Source organism: Dryobates pubescens, chromosome 29, assembly GCF_014839835.1.
Source record: "Dryobates pubescens isolate bDryPub1 chromosome 29, bDryPub1.pri, whole genome shotgun sequence".
Classification (NCBI taxonomy): Eukaryota; Metazoa; Chordata; class Aves; order Piciformes; family Picidae; genus Dryobates; species Dryobates pubescens.
The window spans coordinates 5016676-5038221 of NC_071640.1; the positions used below are offsets into that span (position 1 = coordinate 5016676).

The 21546-nt window shown below is 50.3% G+C and overlaps 1 protein-coding gene across 1 annotated transcript; it reads left to right on the forward strand.

Annotated features, from left to right (window-relative positions):
• The first annotated feature begins 931 nt into the window (after positions 1–931).
• MRRF (mitochondrial ribosome recycling factor) lies at positions 932–14483 on the forward strand. Its single transcript, XM_009907467.2, has 6 exons — positions 932–1145; positions 1538–1693; positions 2909–3027; positions 5905–5996; positions 11598–11757; positions 13253–14483. Exons 1-6 carry the CDS (start codon positions 971–973, stop codon positions 13328–13330), a joined length of 780 nt encoding a protein of 259 aa, XP_009905769.1. The 5' UTR covers positions 932–970; the 3' UTR covers positions 13331–14483.
• The last annotated feature ends 7063 nt before the right edge of the window (positions 14484–21546 follow it).

Genomic DNA, 21546 nt, shown 5'->3' on the forward strand with positions numbered 1-21546 from the left:
CGGATACCTGCCCTACCCCTCCCTTTCACCGGTTCCCGGTGCACGACACGGCCCAGTAAGGGCCGATGGGTGGAGCAGCCCATCCCTCCGTGGGGCATCGAGAGGGGGCGCGGGCGGAGCGGCATAGGCGGGGCTGGCCTGGCACGTCCTGAGGCTCTAGAGGGAGCCGATGGGGGTGAGGGGGTGGGGCTAGCGAAGGGTGGAGTCTCATTCCGGCGCGGGGTCATGGAAGGGGCGGGGCTCGTGGGGGCGGGCCCAGCGCACGTGGCGGGAGGAGTGGGCGGGGCTCCAGGGATCGGGATCGCGGCGGTGTCGTCCCACCGGCCTCAGGGAACGGGGGCGAGTGTCCGTCGTAACCGAGCACCGCCTATGGGTGCCCCCGGGGCCATCATTGGAGCGGCGGGGAGCAGGGGGAGGCCGATCCCGCCGGTAGACGGGAGCGGCAGCTTCCCGGCCCCCACAGCCATCAGCCACCGTGCCCTTGGCTCATGGGACCGAGCTTTCCGTTTGTCTTTCTGCAGCTATAAGCACTGCAGAGCCGCAGCTGTAGTAACACCTCCGAGCCCCGAGTGTCCCAGGCTGAAATAAACCCTGAAAATACGAGGGCTGTTGGCGAGGTTGGGGGCTCAAACCTCAAGTAACAGAAATTAAAATTTCTGCTCAGATGCAGGGCAAATACCAGATACTTTGACAGCTGTTCCCGCTTGGCAAACGCAGGTTTTGCACTACAGAACTGTGCCCCTCTGGACAAGCATGCAAAGGCCACACAGATAACATGGGTACAGGCTGGCTGCCACTGAGCCACTTCCCCTTGGTCACTGCAGCATGCCCAGGCTCACTGCCTACACTGCTGAGCTGTCACTTTGCATTGATAGATGCAGCTAATACCTGAATCTGTTTCCTCATAGCATGCTGAGTGGACCACCTGCCTTTTCTCTTTTCCAGGTGAGGCAGAGAGGAGCTGTAAAGGATGGCTCTGGCACTACGATGTTTTCGTCATCTGCCTCTGCTGCTTTATCGTTCCCCATTTGCAATGACACGAGGGCTGCCACAGGCTCCTGCAGGTTGCTCAGCCCTGCTCCTGGATGGCTGCAGGCAGTGTGTTCATCAGGTGCTGCTGACCAGACAGCTAGCAACCAAAAAAGGTAACAGTGGCTGGCCATGTGTTGCCAGAAATTCTTCTTTTATCTCCTGTACTGGTATTGACCTACCTTAGGCTGGACACAGCTCTGGATGGTGTTGCAGTACCCAGGAATTCTTAACTCTTCCCATAGGAGAGGTACCACTTGGAGCTGCTGCTGTGCTGGGGCTGTGGGTACCACTTGCACAGTCCAGGCTGGGGTCAGCAGACACAGTATGACCTGCAAATGTATTTTGGCTTATGTGCTTGAGTGCTGGGCTGTTTACTCATTAGAAAATACAGTGACCTTGTCTTATCTTAGACTCAGGAGGGTGGGGCTAATGTCTTCTTTGTACTTTCTAATGCAACAACTAACTGTTGTCAGAAACATACATTAATATTCTATGTAATCTACAGCTAAAGGTAAAGGGCAGAGTCAAGCCAAAATAAATGTCAGTGCTACCCTAGTTGAGGATATTATCAATTTGGAGGAAACCAATGAAGACATGCAGGCAGTGGTGGAAGCTCTGAAAGAAGATTTCAGCAGAAATCTCAGTGTTAGAACTTCACCAGGTTGGTAATGTCCTTGTATATTGTTCTGTTGCCTGTAAATAAAGACAACCAGTCCTAGTAATGGAGTTATTCACCGAACACCCAATTACTACAACCTTGACATGCCCAACTCAAGCCTTCCTTCACCTTGAGCTTGACCAGGAAGAATCCATTTTTGTTAATAGCTTCCTGGAAATAGCTTTTGTAAGTGGGAGATGTCAAAAGTGTCTAACTGAACTGTTTGCAGATGTGATGAAGAAGCAGGTTGTCAGCTAATGGTGCAGTAGGGCAGGAAAAATCCAATTGCCATTAAATTAGCCTTTTGGAAATTGCCATCAGGCTGCTGTCTGGCATATACAAACTTTTTTTTTTTCCCTCCTGCTGCATCTTTGTGGTTAGTGACCTTTCTAAGCCTTGCTCACTTACTGGATTTTGTGTTTTAAGAAGAAATGTGAATATATTTGACTAAGCTACAGTTACTATAACACTCTGAACGTAGGTATTTGTAAGTAGTGTCAGGTTTCAGGGGTAAAATTTAACATTAAACAATGACCAAATTTGAATCATTCACCACCGCAGATCTGGCAGGGGCACTTCAGCCTTTAATGGAGCTGGAAAGCATAGCTCAGTCTCTTAACTATTTATTTTAACCATAGGTATTTTTTTTAATTGCACTGATAAAGTACCTCTCGTCCCACGTGTCTTTTGGCCTGTTAACATTTTGCAGCAGAAACCAGAAAGCAGATTAAGGGCAGCTCAGGGAGAAACTGAATACTTTAAATTAGGCAGAGTACAACACCTCCTCTTGGGACCTGGGGGGGAATAAAAAAAAGAAGAGTTTAAGAGAACACTGCTAAGTTAAAGACAACAGTGATCTTGATTTTTGTAACAACTTTTTGATTTTCTTTAAGTTCTAAGAATTAAAAGATAACTATTTCCTTTTAATTCTTCACAGTCCTGCTTAGTTTTCCTATTCTAGTAACAAAAACAAACGAGTTTTGTTCTCAGGGATTTTGTGCTTTAGAGGAGCATTGAAATATTTAGTTGGCAAATACCACGGGGGATGCCTGAACACAAACAGCACCTGAGGGCTGAATAAACATGTTTTTATTTCTTTTGTAACATCTCTATTTTGTGTAGCAGAGGGGAAGTGGCACACTGCGTCCGCGTTTTTCTTCGGCAGCGTTGTGAACTGCTCTGTGGCACTGAAACTCCCTTGTGTTTGGTTCTTTTCAGGGGCCCTTGATCACCTAACTGTGGTGACACAAGAAGGGAAGTTTCCACTGAACCAGCTGGGGCAGATCTCACAGAAGTCACCGCAGCTCATTATAGTGAACATGACCAATTTTCCAGAGGTAAGGACGCATTGCTGACAGCAAGAGGAGGCAATTACCATGGGAGCAAACAGGTTGATGCTGAGCAAAGGAACTTTCAGACAAAGTCATTCAAGCCCGGCAGTGCTGAGAGCTGGGGCCAGGCTGTGTGTCACTTTGTGACTGACACAAAACAGAAGTGGTGTTTTGCTGATGACTGCTCAGGGTGAGTGACTCTCCAGCCCTGCCTGGTGCAGAGACCATCTCACCTGCAGTGGCACAGGGTCAGGCAATAGGCTTTGATTGCTCTCAGGGTCATATCCAATAAATATCACAACTGGAGGGGTTTGCTCTGGGGAGGACTGGTTTTCCCCACAGCTGAATCTGCAAAAGCATGGCTGTAAAGTGGCACTGAGCATGTTGTAGGCTATGTGCCTGGATGAGTAGTGCCCAGCCAACTGTCCCCATTTCCTCTGCTTTCATGGCGCTTGGGAGTCTTGAGTGCACACACAGTCTCCTTTGGTTCACCTGGGTGACGTGGAAGCAATGCTGCATCTGCCCCATTTGTGACATTGCCCCACCTTTGCGTCATTTCACTTCCATATGAAGATGTGGCCATGCACAGAACAAGAAATGTAGTTGGAATAGTCTCCATTTTTGCTGGGAACACCATCAGGCTTCTCTGAAACGTGTTTATTTATCACCAGGGCTGGTGACTGAGAGCTCATGGAAGAAGCTGCTGATGTAGTTAACAAGTTTCTGCAAAGCCTCCTGGTAGGACTTAGCTGGGCCCATGCTCAGTGCTGTCACAAGGCCTGACTGGACCAGGCTGAGCTCACTAAGCTAGTGAACTCCTCCCTTGGCAGCACCTACAGATCATAACCCAAATTTGGTATCTTGAACAGAGTTCCCTTGATTTTCTGCTGAAGCCTTAGTTAGACTTGCTCCTAAATGAGGCAGCAAATCTCATCTCCACCTCAGCATCAAGCAGTGGTGGTCCCCTGCAGCAGACTCATGCAGCCAGAGCCAGGCAGAGAGGAGCAGTAATGAGTGCAAGGTTAGCTATTCATCCCGCTCCAGGTCTGGAGGTTTGCCAAAGCTTATCTCTATTTATTTTGCAAAGGCTTTCCCCAATTAATTAAGTCAGCAAAGTCTCAGAGGAGGTCAGTGTAAGGCACTTGATGCCTAAGTGTTTCTTAAAGTGCACCCAGCATGTGTAATGGTTTTGAAGAATGGAGGCCTCTCATCAATATGTGCACCGAGGTCTCTCATAGTGATGGAGCTGAGAGGACCTGAGAAGTCACTTCATGACTTACCTCATGTCCTAGCAGGAGCTCAGGCTGAGAAATGGGCATGTGACAAATTAAAGATCACTCTATAAAGCATTGCCTACACTTGCTTTCTAAGCCAAAGAGCCATTTTTCATTTGAACTCAAGCTAGAACTATTTCCTTCGATGCAGTCATTTTATACCATAACTCTTCCATGGATAGGTTGAACTCTTTCAAGCCGTTACACACACATTTAACTTGATGTCATTATTTACAGGATATAGTCAGTACTTCATGGCACTGAAAAGCAAATAAAAATGCCTGAAGAATCTGGGAAAGAAAATAATAATAAAAAACAACTTGTAGGGCAAAATACTGTTTGCCAGAGTGTTATAAATCCAAAGAACACTATGGCTGTTAAGCACAGATATTTATTTCATGGGCTGCAAGAGCATGGGGGCAATATTGCAATGTTTTCCCCTTCCTCTCTTTCCTCCAACATAGCTAAACAACACAGCTTTTACTGAGCATTTCCTTCCTCCAGAGCAGGCACTGTCCATAGAATAACGTATTTACATTCCTCATGTGCTGAGATCATCTTGGTTACATTTTCTCTGCCCTTGTGTTCTAGAGGACAGCAGTGATGTTTTACAAAGCACTAGCAGAGCATTCATTTCCTTCAGGGATGTCACGAGTTGGAGACCTAAACAAATACGCAGAGCTTTAGTTATGTGCCTCAGCTGACAAAGGCTGAATTCCATAAATACAGCCTTACTGCAGCAGCCTGGAGCTGGAGTTACAAAGAGAAAGAGTCTCAGAAATAGCAGTGCACCTTGTTGGAAGTGCCACACAAGTGCCACAAGAATACAGACTCATTCATTCTTGTTACCATCAATGTCAAGACCAAAGCAACCTGGCAGAGCACTGCAGCAGCCCCAGCATAACTCCAGTTTACCAATAAAGGCTGACACTGTAGAGGCACGCTGGTGTCCTGGAATGGGGAAGGAATCTGCTTAATCACTTTACACTTACCAGGCAAACCTATGCACCCCACCTTTTAAGCAAGCAGAGTGTCAGCCAGCGGTGGGGCAATTTGCAGAAGTTAATCCTAAGTAATAAGCTGTAAAATAAACACAGAGCTGGGCACAGGCACTCTTTCCCAGTCAGCTGCTGCTGCCCTGATGTAATGTGGTTAGGCTGCAGTGATGAAGTGGTTAAGTTAGTTAACGTTTCTAAATTGGCATTGTGTGATTTCTAGTGGGAAACATTCAACTGGAATTTTTAAATGCTCAGAATCTTTCATCTCCTTCGCCACAGTCAGGCTATGCCTTGGGAATTTATTGCGGTTTCGCTCTGCGTTGCCTCAAACCATTCAAATAGTTTCAAAGAAGCAAAACAGTTTTCTTTTGTTGTTGCTTCCCTTCCCCTCTGCCCCCCTTCGTGCCCCCCTACCCCGATACCAAGCGCAGCCGTAGTTTCCCATTCGGTTTGATCAAAGCTCTCTGCACCAATGTAACTTCCTGATCTTACTGGTAACAGAAGTAAATGTTTCCATGTTCTGTGGAGATGGATTGCCAACTATTGACAGAGTTCTGGCATATGGGAATGATTATTTCCTAATTCCCTTTACCTTTTGATCTGTTTTACAGAGCACAGCTGCAGCTACGAAGGCTATAAGGGACAGCGGCATGAACCTGAACCCTGAAGTGGATGGGACAATAATTCGGGTGCCCGTTCCTAAGTGAGTATTGATGGCTGCCCGAGTTCATCATCATGCAAGATAAGCTACAGGTTGCAGTAAGAGCCCTTCAGAGGGTGAGCATGCACAACTGCTGTTATGTTGTGATGCAGCTGCTTTCCAGAGAGCTGTATTTCAGTTTCAGAAAAAAATCTGAGCCCCTAGAAGTGTCTGGTGGAAGCTCTTCTAAGTGCCTGAGCAATAAGTCACCACATTTTGGCATCCAATTGTTGGTCCTATTGTTCTCTCTTCAGAGGAAACTTGGGTCTGGCTGGCTTCAGCACTTCACGAGACAGCTGTATTGCCTTAATTCAAGGGCTGATTCCTTACTGTCCTGATGTAAATTCTTTGAATTACACCAGTGCAGAGCAGCAATAATGCAGCAGTGAGCCAGGAGTATTAGGAGTGAATGGCACCTTGCTGCAGAGAAGTCTAAAAGGAAATGAGAAGAGGAGGGAGGAAATCGATAGCTTTGGCTAAAAAAAGCCTCTACTGCTTCTTATGCAATACATATTGTGTCACTGACAGCTGCATGGAAATTTTGGTGTAGGACTGGTAGAAGAGCAGGCTGCTCCTGGCCAAGGTCTGAGCATCCTTCTGTCACCCATCCAGGCATCTCATAGACAGGGCAGGTGCCACTGCTTCAATGCTTCAGTTTGGATCAGGAGAGCACTTTTGAAGCAATCTGGATGATCCTTGCTTAGCATGCTTTGGGCTGCAGCATGCTGGGCTCTCTGCCTGTGGATGAGATTCTTTTCAGATGAAACTAGATAGAGAGATACCCTCAAGGAGTGCCCCAAGTGGCCTCACACTGTGCACATGTGTTCAGTCTCTGGCACAGGCTGGACCTGTGTGGAGCAAGACCTCTCAGCAGCTCTGCTTGTACTGTGCTGGGCATCTTGCTAGCACTGGCACAACCTGTAACCAGGGTTGTAGTGCTGCTCTGCCCAGGTTTGGGTGATGCAAAAATACACCTGTGGGTGCTTGGCCCCTGAATACCTTGGGCAGATGTGGGTGTACATGATCCCACACCCTGGGGTGCTGCAAAAAACTCCCACAAAGGGTAAAGATACAGCCTGTGCCTCCCTACACCTTGCACGTGTGGTGTGTTTTACAAGCAGGTGACTTCTCAGTAAAGATGAACCAAGTGTTGCTTGTGCTTTAGATTTACTTTAGAAATCCTATGAAATTTTATCTAGCATTTTGATCAGAGAAGTCTAATTACAGCTTTCCATTGCTGTCAGTGAGAGGGAATGACATTATCATTCTATTTGCTGATTTTCTTTTCCTCATGCTCCCTGCCCTTCCCCCATTCCTCAGGAGAGGAGGCAGAGAAGGAGGAGGGCACCATTATCTTCATAATTGCTGAGGCTCCTGGGTTGCTGCACAGTGGTTTGATTGTTAATGGGCACTTGGGTCATCCTTGAATATGAATTGCAGGGGAGGAAACTCCAAAACTGCAAATCCCAATCTTTAAAAAGCCCAGTGTTTTTTAAACAAGTGCATACGATCGGTCATTGTCTTTTGCAGTGCTGCAGAGCCAAAATGAATCTTCTCAGGGCAGATCTGCCCCATGTGCTCCCTCATCCCTCTAGTGTGTCAGGGATGCTGCTCCTGGCCCCTTGCTCTCAGAGTCTCGAGTTGAAGAGGTTTTTGGCTTGGGGACATTCCCTGCAGTCCGCCCTTACTGACACCTCCCGTCCAGTTTGCTCACCCACACTGGAGTGGGTCTGAGTTTCATCCACTTACCAAAAAAGACAAGCAGACAGTTTCAACCTTTTCAAACGTCTAATGCAAAGATGGGGCAGAAATAATCTAATTCTGCTTGAGGCCTGTCTTTAATCTTATATTACATTTATATCTTTGAATGATTTGTTTAAATTTCATAAGTTTTCATTTTCCCAGCTCTACAGACATTTATGGCAGAATATCTGACAGACAGATGCAATGAAGTTGCCAGCATTCTGGCAGATGTACGAGATGAGTGAGCAAAGCAGAAATGAAGAGACAATGTTGTTTCTGCAGAAATTGGTCTTTCACAAGGAGGCACAGTACAAGTGAAATTAAACCTGATTTGTCTTTACCTGTTGTTAAAAATACTTTCCGAGTCTGACTTAGCAGCTGGGCACACGTGCATCATATTGTGCCCTACGCAGGTCCAGCTATGCCTCAGTGCTTGAGAGTGTTTCAACTGAGCATCTGAGAATGGAGTTTGCTTTTCAGTATTTATTGGGTTAGTTTAGTTTTTGCCTTGCAGCTTTAACAGAAAAAAAAATACACTGGGTTCATTTGTGTTTACTTCTGCTGCCTGCTAGGATCCCCTCTGCTCCCTAAGGCATTTGCCTGTTTGTGTTGCTAGCACTGCATAGGCAATATTTATTTGCATGAAAAGTATTCTCTGAGGGTTTAAAAAGGGAAAAAAAAAAAGGAGGTTAAAAAAAAGGGGGAAAAGCAAACCAGCCATGGGAACATTTGTATTGGTTGATCTCTTGGCCGAATTTGACCTGACCTTGTGTCTTTTATGGTATTGCCTCATTTTTAGATTCATCTTTTTTGGACCCATTGTGTTACGCTGGATATTGTTTGTAAATTAGTAATATTTTTACACATGCTTTACTGAAAGCCAGATGACTCATTTGAAAGTTTAATGACTCATTGTGAGCTCTTTTTTTTTTTCCTTTGCCCTTTAAGAAATATGCAAAGATACCTACTATGGGGAGAAAGGACTCAAAAAAACCCAACTCATTTAAAAAACAAATCCAAAGCCCAAAGCTGTTTCTGATCTGCGTTGCTCTGGATCACTCGTCATCAGAAGGCTCTTGCATGCTTTTTGTTGAGCAATATACGTTGCACCCTATGTTTATCTGCAATTATGCATGCAGAGTGTTTAGTTAAGCCTCCTTTCCTTTAACCGATCCCTCTCGTTCACAGGAAATTCCTAGCATTTGAGATACAGAAATTACTCTTACCCGCATGAATGTCTCCAGACGAGCCGTGCCCTGTGCTCTGCTCGCTGTGGGTGTTGGGAGAGGAGCATCCGAGGGCTGCAGTGCTTAAACTGCTGGTTGCTGAGGGAAACAGAAAAAGAGGAGATGTTACCCATGGGGTGGGTTGTAATTTTGAATGCCCTGGCATGGCAGTCTCCAGCCTCTGTCCCGCCAGTGTAGGACCGTTCCCCAGGGGAGCAGCAGGATCGGAGCCTACTGCTCCCTCAGCTGCAGGGGAGGGCAGAGTGGATGACAGGAGGGGACCTTGTCTTTGTTCCCCGTATTGGCATCCCTTCTCCATGTTCACATCACGATTTTTATTTTGGCTTTAAAGAGAGTTGTAAGGGCAATGGTTACTAGACAGAAAAGAAAACATAGCTAAGAACAGCTTAAAAGTCCCAAATTTGGGGGCAGGGTTAAACAACTGTCCTTAGAAACCATGGGCCTGGCTCACGTTGATGGATTCCTTAACCAGAAACAGCATCTGCTTGAAAAAGTGTCCATTTCTGGCATTGCTGGTAGCATTGCTGAGAATTTACACACAGTCTGGCTGGAACATAAAACCCGCTGAGAAACTCCACGGCGCTGCACGGTGATAAAAAGAAATTGGTGTTAATAAAGACAGACAAGGAGGCATGAAAGCTGTGACCCCGTGCCAAGAAGCATAGGAAATCTGGCAGTGCTGCATAAACAAAAACATTTCCTTAAAGGCTCGGCAGCCCCAAGCAGGCGAGAGATAGCCGCGGCACAGCTTGCAGAGGCTGAGCGGGAGCGAGGAGGCAGGCAGCTGACAGCAGGCTGGGGCTCCCAGAGCTGAGGCAGCCCCACTGTGGACTGGCTCTTCTCACCACCCAGCAGGAGATGGGAGAGATTTTCAGCTCCCTCCTCCAAGTTTAGCAGTCGGGATTGACTCCCCACCCCCCAAAAAAAAACTGCCTGAGAATCTGACCTCACCCAGACCTCTGTTTGTGAGCCGGCTTTGCTGGTTTTGCATGTGCCATGGGACCTCCGGCTGAGGAGATCGAACTTGAGAAGCCCTGAAGGCATCAGCGTTGGGATGCAGAGGAAACCACCAGTAACCCCGCTCACATCTAATTAGGCTTTCAGTTCAGGCTCCAGCCTGTGCAAACCAAGAACCACTTGCCACACGTGAAATTCACTGGCCACCTCCCTCTTGCTGCCCGTCAGCAGGGAGCAGGATAGGCTAGGGGCACCAAGGGGGCACCGTGGACACTGGGACTGAGCTGCTGCTCTCAAGGTCTGTCAGCTTTTCTAGCAATCCCAAATTCCTGTAATTGCTAACCAGTTCTGGGAAGCCTGTTCCCTCTTGCACTGTGAGCTAAAGATAACTGGCAAGAGGCCAGCGCCTCTGCAGAGATCTGCTCTGAGCAACCTGGCTGCCGAGGGACGGTGTTGGCGCGCGGGTGCCTTGCTGGGCTGAGTGTGAGATCAGGGAGGGCCAAGGGTCCGATCGTGCCCTGCCAGCCTCCCCGTAACACACCCACACCAGGGCAGAGCAGGCCCTGCCCTGGGAGCCCTCACCCCACGTTTCCTGAGCTCTCTGCAGGAAGAGTCTTGGCCTTAGTGTTTCGGTGACCCAGACTGTTGCAGCCAATTTCTAAATACTCTGTGAAATGTTTATTTTGAAGTATCTGCTGCGAGCAGGCGGCTGCTCCCCTGCTAGTGAGGCGCAGCGAGCACGCTGAGCTTTCTCGTTCCCAAGGCGATCTGGAAACTTCAATAGCCAGGAAAATAATTAAAATATTATTGTTAAGCGCCAGCAGTTGATGTTGACAGTGATCAGCTGTAGGTGCTGGAGCACTACCAGAGCTGGGGGTGACACATCAGCCGTTCCTGCGCCTTATTCAGATGGCCAGACTCCCTCATCACCTGCAGTTTTTAGCCTGGGATGGAAAGTTGAGTACTTTCCACAACAGCAGCTTACCCCATATCAGAGGGAAGGTGGAGCTGAAGTTCTCCTGTGGCCAGGCATGTCTTGTATCATCCTCTTGTCAAACTGGGTGTTCACATTGTCTTGGTGGAAAAGCCTGGTCGCTTTTAGCTGGAACATAAGCTGATACTGAGTTTCAGGAAGGCATGGAGGTTTCCTCCCTGCTTTGCAGTATTACACATTTCAGCTCCATCTCTTGGGTCTGGAGCAGGATTTTCCCTCTTTCCTGCAAATACTTTGGCAGCAGAGAAAAGGAAAGTCTGAACATTTCAGCATGACTTTCAGGCACTGCAGTGACAGCTTAGGTCTGTGCTGAGAACTTTCCATTCTAGGCTCAAGATGTGCATCACTGGGGTGTGCTGCCCTGGTGATGCTGTGCAGAGGTGGCCAATTTGCTCAGGTGGACCAAAGCAGGAGGAAAACCACCCCTTGAGCTGTTAAGTCCCTCTGCCCTCGCAGCACAGGCCCTCTACACAAAGCAAGCTTGTAGGTCTAGGTCTCCCTGTACAGCCCAGCTTGGCAGCTCTGGCTGGTCTAGTCATAGAGATAGCACAGCAGACAGGATCACTGCATTTACCCCTGGAAATTAAATCTGGCCATGCTACACATGACCCTGTTTTTCCTTTTGTTTTGTTTTGGTTTTTTTTCCTTTCCCCTTGCTGCTAGGGTAACAAGAGAACATAGGGAGAGCCTGGCCAAGCTTGCCAAACAGTCCACCAACAAGTCCAAAGAAGCCCTGAGAAAGGTGAGAAGCAAAAGCATCAACCAGGTAAAGAAGTTCAAGAGCAAAGTGTCTGAAGATACCATCTGGCTGCTAGAAAAGCAGGTATTTTTTTTTAACTTGTGCCATATCATGATATCTCACAGCTTAGTGGTGTATTTGTCCCAGCCCTTGCTGACAAATCTCCAGCACTGAAAATCCAGCTGGGGAGTGGGTGGCCCTGAGCTGAATGTTTGGAGTCAGCAATGGCTGTTGTATTTGCTTTTTTTCTGTGTGAGATTTGGGGCTTCAAGCTCAAAGCCAAATTTATGATATGAACCATTGTAAGATGACAAAGGACAAAAAAAAAACCACCCAACAACGTTCCCCAAAAGCATTTGTGCTGTGAGGGATTGTTGCACAAACCAGCTGAACTTGGGGAGCAGAACAGCCCACGTCCGTAGCTTCACCACCATTTCCACAGTGCTGGCCATAGCGAAACAGCTGGTGTTAATGAGGATTGCTCCAGACTGTTATTAATGAAAAGGCTAGCAAGATTATCTCTGTTAGGAGTTTTTGGCTCCAATTCAGGAAAATACTTAAGCACATGCTTAATTCCCTGAGAGCAGATGTCACTAAAGTCAATTATTTGGGCATAAACTCAGGCACAAGCCTAAGCGTTTTGCTGAACTGATGCCTCTGAAGGCAGGCCATTACTTTTTAGCTGTTTGTTTATTAACAGCTAAAGTTAGATACATTGCAAATGCTTCAGGACAGTTCCCTGTGTGCTCACAAAAATAAACATTGATATACAGAGCATTCATGCAAGCAGGAAAAATAGCCATGCTGGTGTAACTGAATCCTGTCGGGAAGCAGCTCTCCCAGAGCAGACAGATGGTTTTCTGCATGTGTAGAGGTAGCCTCTCAAGTCTCGTTCTTGCTTGTGCCCAAATTTTTCATCACAAGGAAAGGTCATCAGCATACACCTCAGACCCTGGGAGCGAGTGCATCTTAATCAATCCTGTAGAACTGGTGCACAAACCCCCCTGATGTGCTCCAGCCTTTCTCTGCACTCACTCACATAAGTGCATGCACATTTCCATCCTGCTTACATGCTTGCCATGTCCATCCCATGTTACCAGGAGACATCATCCCCAGGCAGAGCTTTAACAATCTCCATTGATTTCTTTTTACAAGTAAACAGATCTGTTACTCAATGAGTAAATTCCTAGTGTGAATTAAAGCTGTGCTCCTGCTATTACCTTGTTTGTTCTAATAATGGAAAGGTTGCAGGAGGTGGTGAGATAAGCCCTCTGTTCTCTAGTGCCAACACCATGAGCTCTCCAACTCTGCCTTCCCCTGAGGTGGCTTTAAGGAAGGACCTGACCTTCACTTGTGAAGCTCAGCCAAGGGTTTGTGTTGTGTGTCTCTTCAGAGACCTGTCCATGTCCTTACTGTACTGATGCCACACTGGCACAATCACTGAGGGCTGGTGGGAGCCCCCAGGAAGAGCCAAGCATTGCCCCAGCACTATTTTGGGCTTTGTTTCAGGAGATGATCCAGTCACTCCTTGCCTTTTAAATTCTGACATGTGACTTAGGCTTGTACTGTGTTGCCACAGATCCAGCAAATGGCAGACAGCACTGCTGCAGAGCTGGACAAGCTGCTGGCAGCAAAGACCAAGGAGCTACTTGGATAGGCACCATCTTAATGGACACACAGCCCTCTCGAGCAATAACAGACTGCCACAGACCCCAGTGACCGTCCCTGGCCAGAGCCCACAGCCTCAGGTGACGGGCAGGGATACCTCTGCCAGACCTCCCAAGCAGCTCTGTGCTTCAGCTGCAGTGATTCCCCACCTTGGATTGTACTGAAGGGAGTGGGAACTCTCCTTGCTGCTCTTCATCCAGGTGGCAGCAGAACTGGCTGCACCCAGATTAAAAACAAAACCGTAGGAAGGAGAACTGGAGGCTACTGGAAGGACACAGGAGGAACGACTGCCCTGCTCACCTTGTGCACTGGACTGTTTGCAGCCTGGCAGAGGCAAGGACCACACACCAGGGAAACTGAACTGTCCTGCTGCCAACCATTTATTTTTGCTTAAAATAAAGACAAAATGAGATGTGGAGGAACAGCCAGTTCCTGGTTGGTGTGTCCCCCAGGGTTCCTGCATCCCAAAAGAAGTGTTTGCCTGTTGCCATGGCCAGCAGAGTTAGCGGCAGCCTGGCCACTGGGAAGGCACAAGGGAGCTCAGCACCAACTGGTGTAGGGTGGGCAGGTCTTTGCAGGACCCTGGGCTACGTGGATAGAGAACTGAAGCCAGTGCTGTGTTCATAGCTCTTTTAACCAGATCTGAGAACACCAAAAACCAACACAAAATTTCCAAACCCATCATCTGCCCTCTCTGACCAGTTACAGAATGCACACACAAGCTACCAGTATCACTTTTTAGCGGAGGTAGAAGCAGAACAGGTCCCAAGAACACGATGCAGCTCAGCTCCTCACCACCAGCAGGTACTTCCCAAGGGCAGCAAACAGTCTCCCCGCAGCCTTGGGCAATGGCAGGAGGAGGGAAGGTGGTGGCCAGCCCTGCTCCCAAGGCATTTGGGTTCAAAGAGCACCAAGTGCTCTGCAGTCCTTAAATAAACAACTCCCAAAAAGTTAGTTTGTGTGCAGTAGAGAGGGGGAGGAGGATGAAGGATTTGCTCTGCTAGGGCCCCACATGTCAACAATTTCTCTGCTTTGTGTATTTTGGCCAAAGCCCTCACCGTGATAAATGAATAAAGGAAAATGGCGAGCCCAGGGCGGTTACATGGCTCGCTAAATTGCTTTCAGCCCATTACTGCATTTCTTTTGACATTTATCAACTAGGCTTTTTTTCTTTTTTTCATTTCTTTTTTTTTTTTTTTCCTTTTCTTTTTGTTGCAGCCTCAGCATCCCAGCAAGAGCCTAGTATTGAAGGGTTTCCCTGGTACCTGCCTGGGAGCAGTGGCTGCTGAGCTGGGTGTTCCTCTAAGCCAGGGCAGGTGGAGAAGCTGCCGCAGGCACAGGCTCAGGCAGGGATGGTGTTGCCCACCAGGGCTTCTCCAGCCTCTTCCCAGTGCCTGAGTTGGTGGTGATGGGCTGATGGAGGCAAGCAGCAGAGCTGCAGGGCATCATCACACAGAGGAATTTCCCCCCCACACTGCTATTCCTTACCCTGCAGCACCTCACACCACCTCACATTAATTAAAACCTAGTAGTAAAACTGCACCAGTGCCAGGCTGGGGATGGAGCTGCTTGCTGCCAGGGTAACCTTTTGGCTGTCCAGGGCTGGCCACACTGGTGAGGCAAAACCAGGTACAAAAATATCTTTCAAATGCCAAGAAAGGCAGAGACTCATTCTCCCAGTGGCTGCAGCTGACATCCTCATGGCATGGGAGGTTTTGGGGGGGAATCCATTTAGCTGTATCCTCACCTTACCCCCCACACACTATGCATTATCCAAGAGCACTCACCTCTGGTACCAGTGAAGCAGCACAGGTGACACATGAGCTGTGCCACCACAGCCTGCCTTGATCTCTCTGAGACCTTGCACCGCAGGACCATCAGACAAAAGCACCAGGTGCAGCTCCTGCACCCTCCAGCCATGCAGGACTGAGGCAGCACCCACCACAGGTAGCTGGGTACATGGCAGAGTGCTGGCCCAGGAGCCAAATCACCCACTGCCCCAGGATGAAGACCACTGTAAACCACCCAGAAGAGAGGAGGAGCAAACACTCACAGGGTGGCTTTGGCTGGGTCCCACTTTCCCTTTTGCTGCACAAATCACCTGCTGCTCCACACTAGGAGCTTCAGCAGAGTAGCCTGCCTGCTCCAAAAGCTTCCTCCACTAGTTATCAGCAGGAGCCTCTCACTTGGTTCCAGCTTGGATTGCACCCAGAGCTGATAAGAAGCTGCAGCTGATTCTGCTGGCGGGTGGGGAAGGAGCTTCAGCTGTGTTGAATAACCCAGGAGGGAAAGGAACGTTGGGCCAGAAAATGGTTGGGCTGGGTGTAATGTGGGTCTGGTGTCAGTGACGTTGCTTTGGCCACCAAGCAGTTTGGCCTCAGCAGCAAATGCCACTGAGTGGTGCTGGACAAGGCTGGAGGGACCCTTCTGAGCTGTGCCCTGGGCTCTCCACACCCTGCCACACTCACCGGGAGCTCTCTCCCAACAGCATGTGTGGACTGCAGCCATCATCGGGTTCCCACCCAGTGAATGCTGCTGTGCCCTGGTGGGTTGCTGGTGGTCCCCGAGGGGGTTGTACTCCTGACGCAAGCAGTACCCCTGTGCATATCTTTACCCATCACGCCCCAGGCAGACACCCGCACCTTTCCCTGGGGCCTGGACTGATGCATTCAGCTCTGCCAGAATGCTTTGGTTTGCTCCAAGGCACAGAACTGGGGCGGCAGCGCCAAGGCGGTTGTGGCAAGGACCTGGATGGTGCCAGCCTCTCGCCACCTCCCAGAGCGAGCCCTGTGGCCACAGGAAATGTGAAACACAGGCAAAAGGAAGGAAAAACTCCGAGGAAGCTGGAAGCTCTCGACATAGTTAAAAACCAACATTGCTCTTCAAAATAGATGTGATTGCACTCCTTGTGAGTCATCGAGCAGAGACACCAAGATTGCTTTGTGCCAGGGACGAGCCCGGGCGCTGATTGTGTGCCGCCTGGATTTGTATAAAACAGACCATGGATGGCATGTCAGAGTTTACAGCTCGCATACATTTTCAGCAGTGAGCTTTGCAAAATGTATCAATGTAATCTCTGCCTCCTATATTCCGTGTTGATTAGACACGATTTCTGGCTGGATTTTCAGAAAGCTCAAGTGCTTTTTTAATCACTACAGAAGCTCATTATTGCTTTCCAGTGACTCTTATGTCCTTCACTTCTCCTTTCAGATTAGAGTCTATAGTCAGATGAATATTGGATGATTTCATTACATACAAATGCAATCAACAGTTTTGCATAAATTTTTCCTCTTTTCTTGAGTTTCAATTGACCTCAGCACCCGTGGAGGCAGGCGCAATACACATGTAAATGAGCTGGCGTTGCTGCAAAGACATGGATGCGGAGAAACAAGATAAACTGTCAGATAATATTCAGGATTTTTAGGAGATCAAAAAATACTTCCTCGTTCAGCCGAGCCATAAAAATGGCACCTTTGGCTGCCAGAGAATTTGCTTTTGTTTTGCTCGATGTCTGGCTGTGGACAAAGGCCAGGAGTGGCACCGGCCGCTGAGTGAGAGGCTGAGCAGTGCTGGGCTGGTTGTCAGTGGCAGTATGGGGACAGGAGTGGGATGTCATTGGGGTGCAGGTGGTGACAGCAGGGGCTTCTGCTGGCAGAGACCATTGGTGGGGTCTGGGCAGACCACCGTGCTTGGGAGGTGCCCACCATAGGCCAATGCCTGCTGCAGAGCTGGGTTTGGCAGCCCACAGTGGGTACCACCATCCCTGGCTCCAGCTGTGGAGTAACCATCTCCATCAGGGGATGCTGATTTTAGACTCTCCCCAGACTCCCATCTCCTTCCGGGCAGCCCCAGGCACCAGACCTGCAGTGGGGACACCTGCCAGGGCACAGGGCTTGGCCAGAGGCTGCCCTCCTCACTGCACACCGGCAGGGCACAGGGAAATCACACATTCCAAATATATTTAAGCTAACACTCCATGTGAACAATCAGGGCTAATTTAAACAAACTATAATTAAGCATAAAGGACCTCTTGGTAGGGAAGTCAGGGGAAACTGTCAGCGATTATTTTGGATGCGAAGCCCTTGCCTTTAAAAGAACAATTTTTGTGCTAATGTGAGCAATCCAGCACTCCCACACTCACCTTTGGGGGCTGGTGGGGAAAGAAACTCTTGGGTTTCTTTTGATGCTTTTACATGCTAATCTTCTTAACAGATTTTTAATTAATGGGAACAGAGCACTTTGCAGCCGTGAAATCTATTGGTGCAATTGCCTGGTGGATTAGTCCCATTAACCACACAAATTACTTGTCTCCATGCTGCCAGCCCCACCGGGGAGCTCCCCGTGCTGGACACACCGAGCAGCCCCATTCTGAAGCAATTTTGATAAAATAAACTCTCTAATCAGGTAAATAATTCCATAAGGGAAATTGCTGCCTTCCCACAGCCCCCCTCCAGCGGGACCTGGCTACTTTCAGGGGAATGCAACATGCCTCCAATTACAGACAAATCTCCAGCTCAGAGACTGTTTGGGAGAAGCTCACAGCACGCGGGACCCCCTCGAACCGCAGTGGCCGAGGAATTAAGGCATTTAAGCTGTCAGCCGGAATCTGGCCCGGCCCCTGATTACCTGGGGGGACATGCAGTGTATTTAGGTTTGTGTCCGTTGCAATTTCCTGGCCCCCAGCGTTGATCCTGAATGACTCGTGTCCGTGTCAGGTTCCTGCCCAGGGTCCCTCTGACACGTGGCCTCGGGCTCGGGGACATCGACCTTTGGGCAATTAAGGACATCCAGGCTGGCCTGAGCCAGGAGAAATGGAAATGTGCATCTGCCACTAAGAAGAGCTGCTGGGCAAGTGGATCTGCCTGCATTCACTTCATGGCAGCACTCGGCAAGGCTGCATGGCTGTGCTGGCTGCTGGCACCAGTTGGGATGGGTGCCCAGACCCTTGGCTCCCTTCCCAGCCCCATCCATGGGTTTCCACAGTCCATTGTAATTTTGGATCTGAGCCCAATAGAGGCTCCCACTGCTTCCCTCTGCTTGGACTCTGAGATGAGGATGTGCTGTCCTAGGGATGTCACTGGGGCTCATGCATGGTGAGCACAGCAGGGTGCAGGGAACCCCTCACACGGTGATGCACGGCCCCTGCACACTTTCCACTGCTTGCTGAAGTGGCTGTCCTGTGCCTGGTGCTCTACCAGACCTTTGTCCAAGATATTTCCAAACCTGCTGCAGCAGCTGGGGCAGTTCTCCACCTTCAGTCCCCCACCTTCAGTCCCCTCCAGTTCTCCACCTTCAGTCCTCCCCATGGGGAGCAGGGAGATCCCTGTCCGTGTCACTAAGCTGTGAGCTCATGTGGTGGGGACAGCCTGAGAGGAAATTGCCTAGGGAAATTAAATGACAGCAGTGACATGTTAGTGCCCAATGCTATGCACAGCCAGCCATGGTGAGGATGGCTATGGGGTGAGGTGGCCTTCAGGCATTCCCTGAAATACTCAGGTGGGAGATCCCTACACTGATCCCTGATCCTAGGATGGAGGAACCCAAAATATGGGTGACACCAGGCTGCTTTTCCCTCTGCAATGGGAGACTAAAGCTCTCACCACCTTGGCTCCTGGCACAGGGAGCAGAGGATGATCCATGGGGCCACCCCAAACTGGAGGGACCCTGTAGGTGGCTGAGAACCCCCATGGCCAGGGCAGAGCCAGAGAGGAGGGATGGAGAGTGGAAGCCACCTCGCTGTGCAGTGCTGGCAAGCATGGCCAGGGAACCCTAAACCAGGGTAATTGGCATCAGATGCTCCCTGACCTGCCGCATCCACCGGGAAGCTGGAAGCATTTATTTGTCTGAGCCAGCAGCTCTATCTGCGTGCGGGAGGCGGTGGCGGTGGCGGGGCTGGGCTCCGCGAGCCTAATGAGCCTGAGCTGAAGATGATGAATATGATTGCTGAAAGCGCTTTCCTGAGTCCTCCTTTCCTGGGGCTCAGGTTACGAGTTCCCAGACAGCCTGTCCAGCCCCAGCTTTTCAGCTCTGATTTGTAGCCCCCCAAACAGCATCTGTCAGCTCCCCATGCCGGAGGAAATGCTGGGTCCTCTTCCGCTGTGCCCAGCGCAGCTGAGGAAGGGGCCACCAGCCCTGCTCGACCTTCAAGGAAAGTTTTACTCCCTGGGCTGCCCTGCTGCTGCTGTCTCTCTTGGCCCCATGCTCCTACAGCCCCCCTGTGGACCAGACCACACCAAAGCCCAGAGCAGAGCCTCCAGACCCAAGCATCTGCTGTGCATTGTGCTGAGTTGAAATTCCTGTGGCTACCTGGGACCTTCCCCACTGGGGACTTGTCAGCAGTCACCTCTTAGCCTTATGGGAGAAAAACAGGAGGTTTGGCTTCCATGTTCTCTGCCCAGATCGCCACAATACATGGGTGAGGGTCCACCCACTGAGCCATGTCCCACCCAAGGAGCATGCACCTGGTCAGACCAGGTGAAGCTCCATGAGCCATGCAGATCACCTGCTGTCCTGGTTTGGAGCCAGGCAGATCCTCTGTTGCCACACCTGCCATCAGAAGACATGCTCCTGCCAGACCCAGTCCTCCTGGATCACTGGACTGGGGAGCCATGACGGTGCCCCTGCCCCATGGCATGGCTTGGACAGGCTCCGTGCCTGTACCATGCAGCCTGAGCTGCCACCTTGCCCACAGCCCCACAGCCGCAGCATTACAGCACAGGGTGTCCCCACAGCTCCAGCACTCCTGGGAAGATGATGGGGAAGGAGTTTCAGGTGTGAACCCACAGCTGGCTCTCGGGTCCTGCTGTCCTGCCCCGGTGGCACTGCAGTTCACGGAGGCAGAATCACTCCAAAGCTGGGGAAGGGGTTCCTTAAGAGCAGGAGACAGCTGCAGGACGGCCCAAAGCAGAGCAGCCAGGGCTGCTTTGTGCCTCCGGCGCCTCCCGCAGCCCGGCCCCCGCCGCGCTGCTATAGGCGGTGTTCTGCTGCCTCCCTACGGGAGGACGCGCCGGCAACACCGGCTCCCGCTGCACCAGGGCCTTGCTGTCCCCTGCCAGGGGACATGCCCAAGATGGGGTCACACCACGGCAGTGACCTCTCAGCGCTGTCGCAGGCCTGGCACCGTGCAGGCAGAGCCGCTTTTCTGCCCAAGCGGCTCGGGTGCATCCAAAACTGCCATCTCCATGCTATTTCAAACTGCAGGAAGATCACTGTGGCAGTCCCCTGAATGTGCCCTCTGTGCCCTGCATGGCCTTGGCCTCATGCTCATGCTAAAGGATGCTGCAAGGCTGTGGTCCCACTGCAATGCCTAGGCAACACTGTCCGCCCTTGCCCTGTCCAGGGACAGAGACTCATCTGGGGACCTGGGGCTGGCTCCCATCCTGGGACACGAGGACAGACAGCTTGGGTTGCAGCTCAGACAGACAGCCATGATGAAGGGGAGGAGGTCTGCTGGCAGCTGGGGATGGCAGCTGGGAGGTTGTGCCAAGCCCAGTCGTGCTAAACAGCCCAGTGTGGCACTGAGTGCCTGGAGCAAGAGGTTTGTGTACTAGGCAAGATGCCAGGAGTAGTGGGGGGTCTGCAAGATGGCTTGGCTGCCCCCTGCCCTGCAGCTGCAGGCATCACCACCCTCCCTTGCCCAGCAGCTTGTGGGGAGCCCCTCCATGGCATCCCCTCAGTTGCCTTCAGACAGTGGCCCTGGGGCTGCTGCAACCATTTCCTGTATTGTGCAAGCAAATTTTTATTAAAATCTGAGGGAGGGAAGGGAGTGGACCTGCAAGAGTGCTCCCAGAGCTGGCACATCCCCACGGGCTGCTAGGTTGCCCCCGAAGATGTGAGGGGGTCAGGCTCTTCCAGGTCCCAATGCTGTGGCCAGCAGTGCTGGGCTCTCAGTCCAGGGAGAGGAGGAAAGGCTGGAGCCAGAGGTGACAAAGACATACCACAGGGTAAACTGCTTTGTTCTCTGTGGGGCCATGACTCTATGTGGCTGGTGGCAGCAGCGGGTGGTGGGACCATCACTGCCTCACTCCTGCAACCCTGCAGCACACAGGCATGGGGCAGCACCTGGGTGAGTGCTTGACAACAGGTCCCTGTGCTCCTACTGAAACCATTCCGACATCCCACCAAAATCCATCCATCTGCAATGAATCACCAAATGGCATGGCTCGGCTGCTCTTCATCCAGATGCCAGAGGATGGGACAAGTGGG

Coding starts and splice junctions, on each gene's coding strand:
- MRRF (XM_009907467.2), top strand. CDS start 971: ATGGCTCTGGCACTACGATGTTTTCGTCATCTGCCTCTGCTGCTTTAT. Junction 1,146..1,537: donor ACAGCTAGCAACCAAAAAAG/GTAACAGTGGCT, acceptor TGTAATCTACAG/CTAAAGGTAAAGGGCAGAGT. Junction 3,028..5,904: donor ACATGACCAATTTTCCAGAG/GTAAGGACGCAT, acceptor TCTGTTTTACAG/AGCACAGCTGCAGCTACGAA.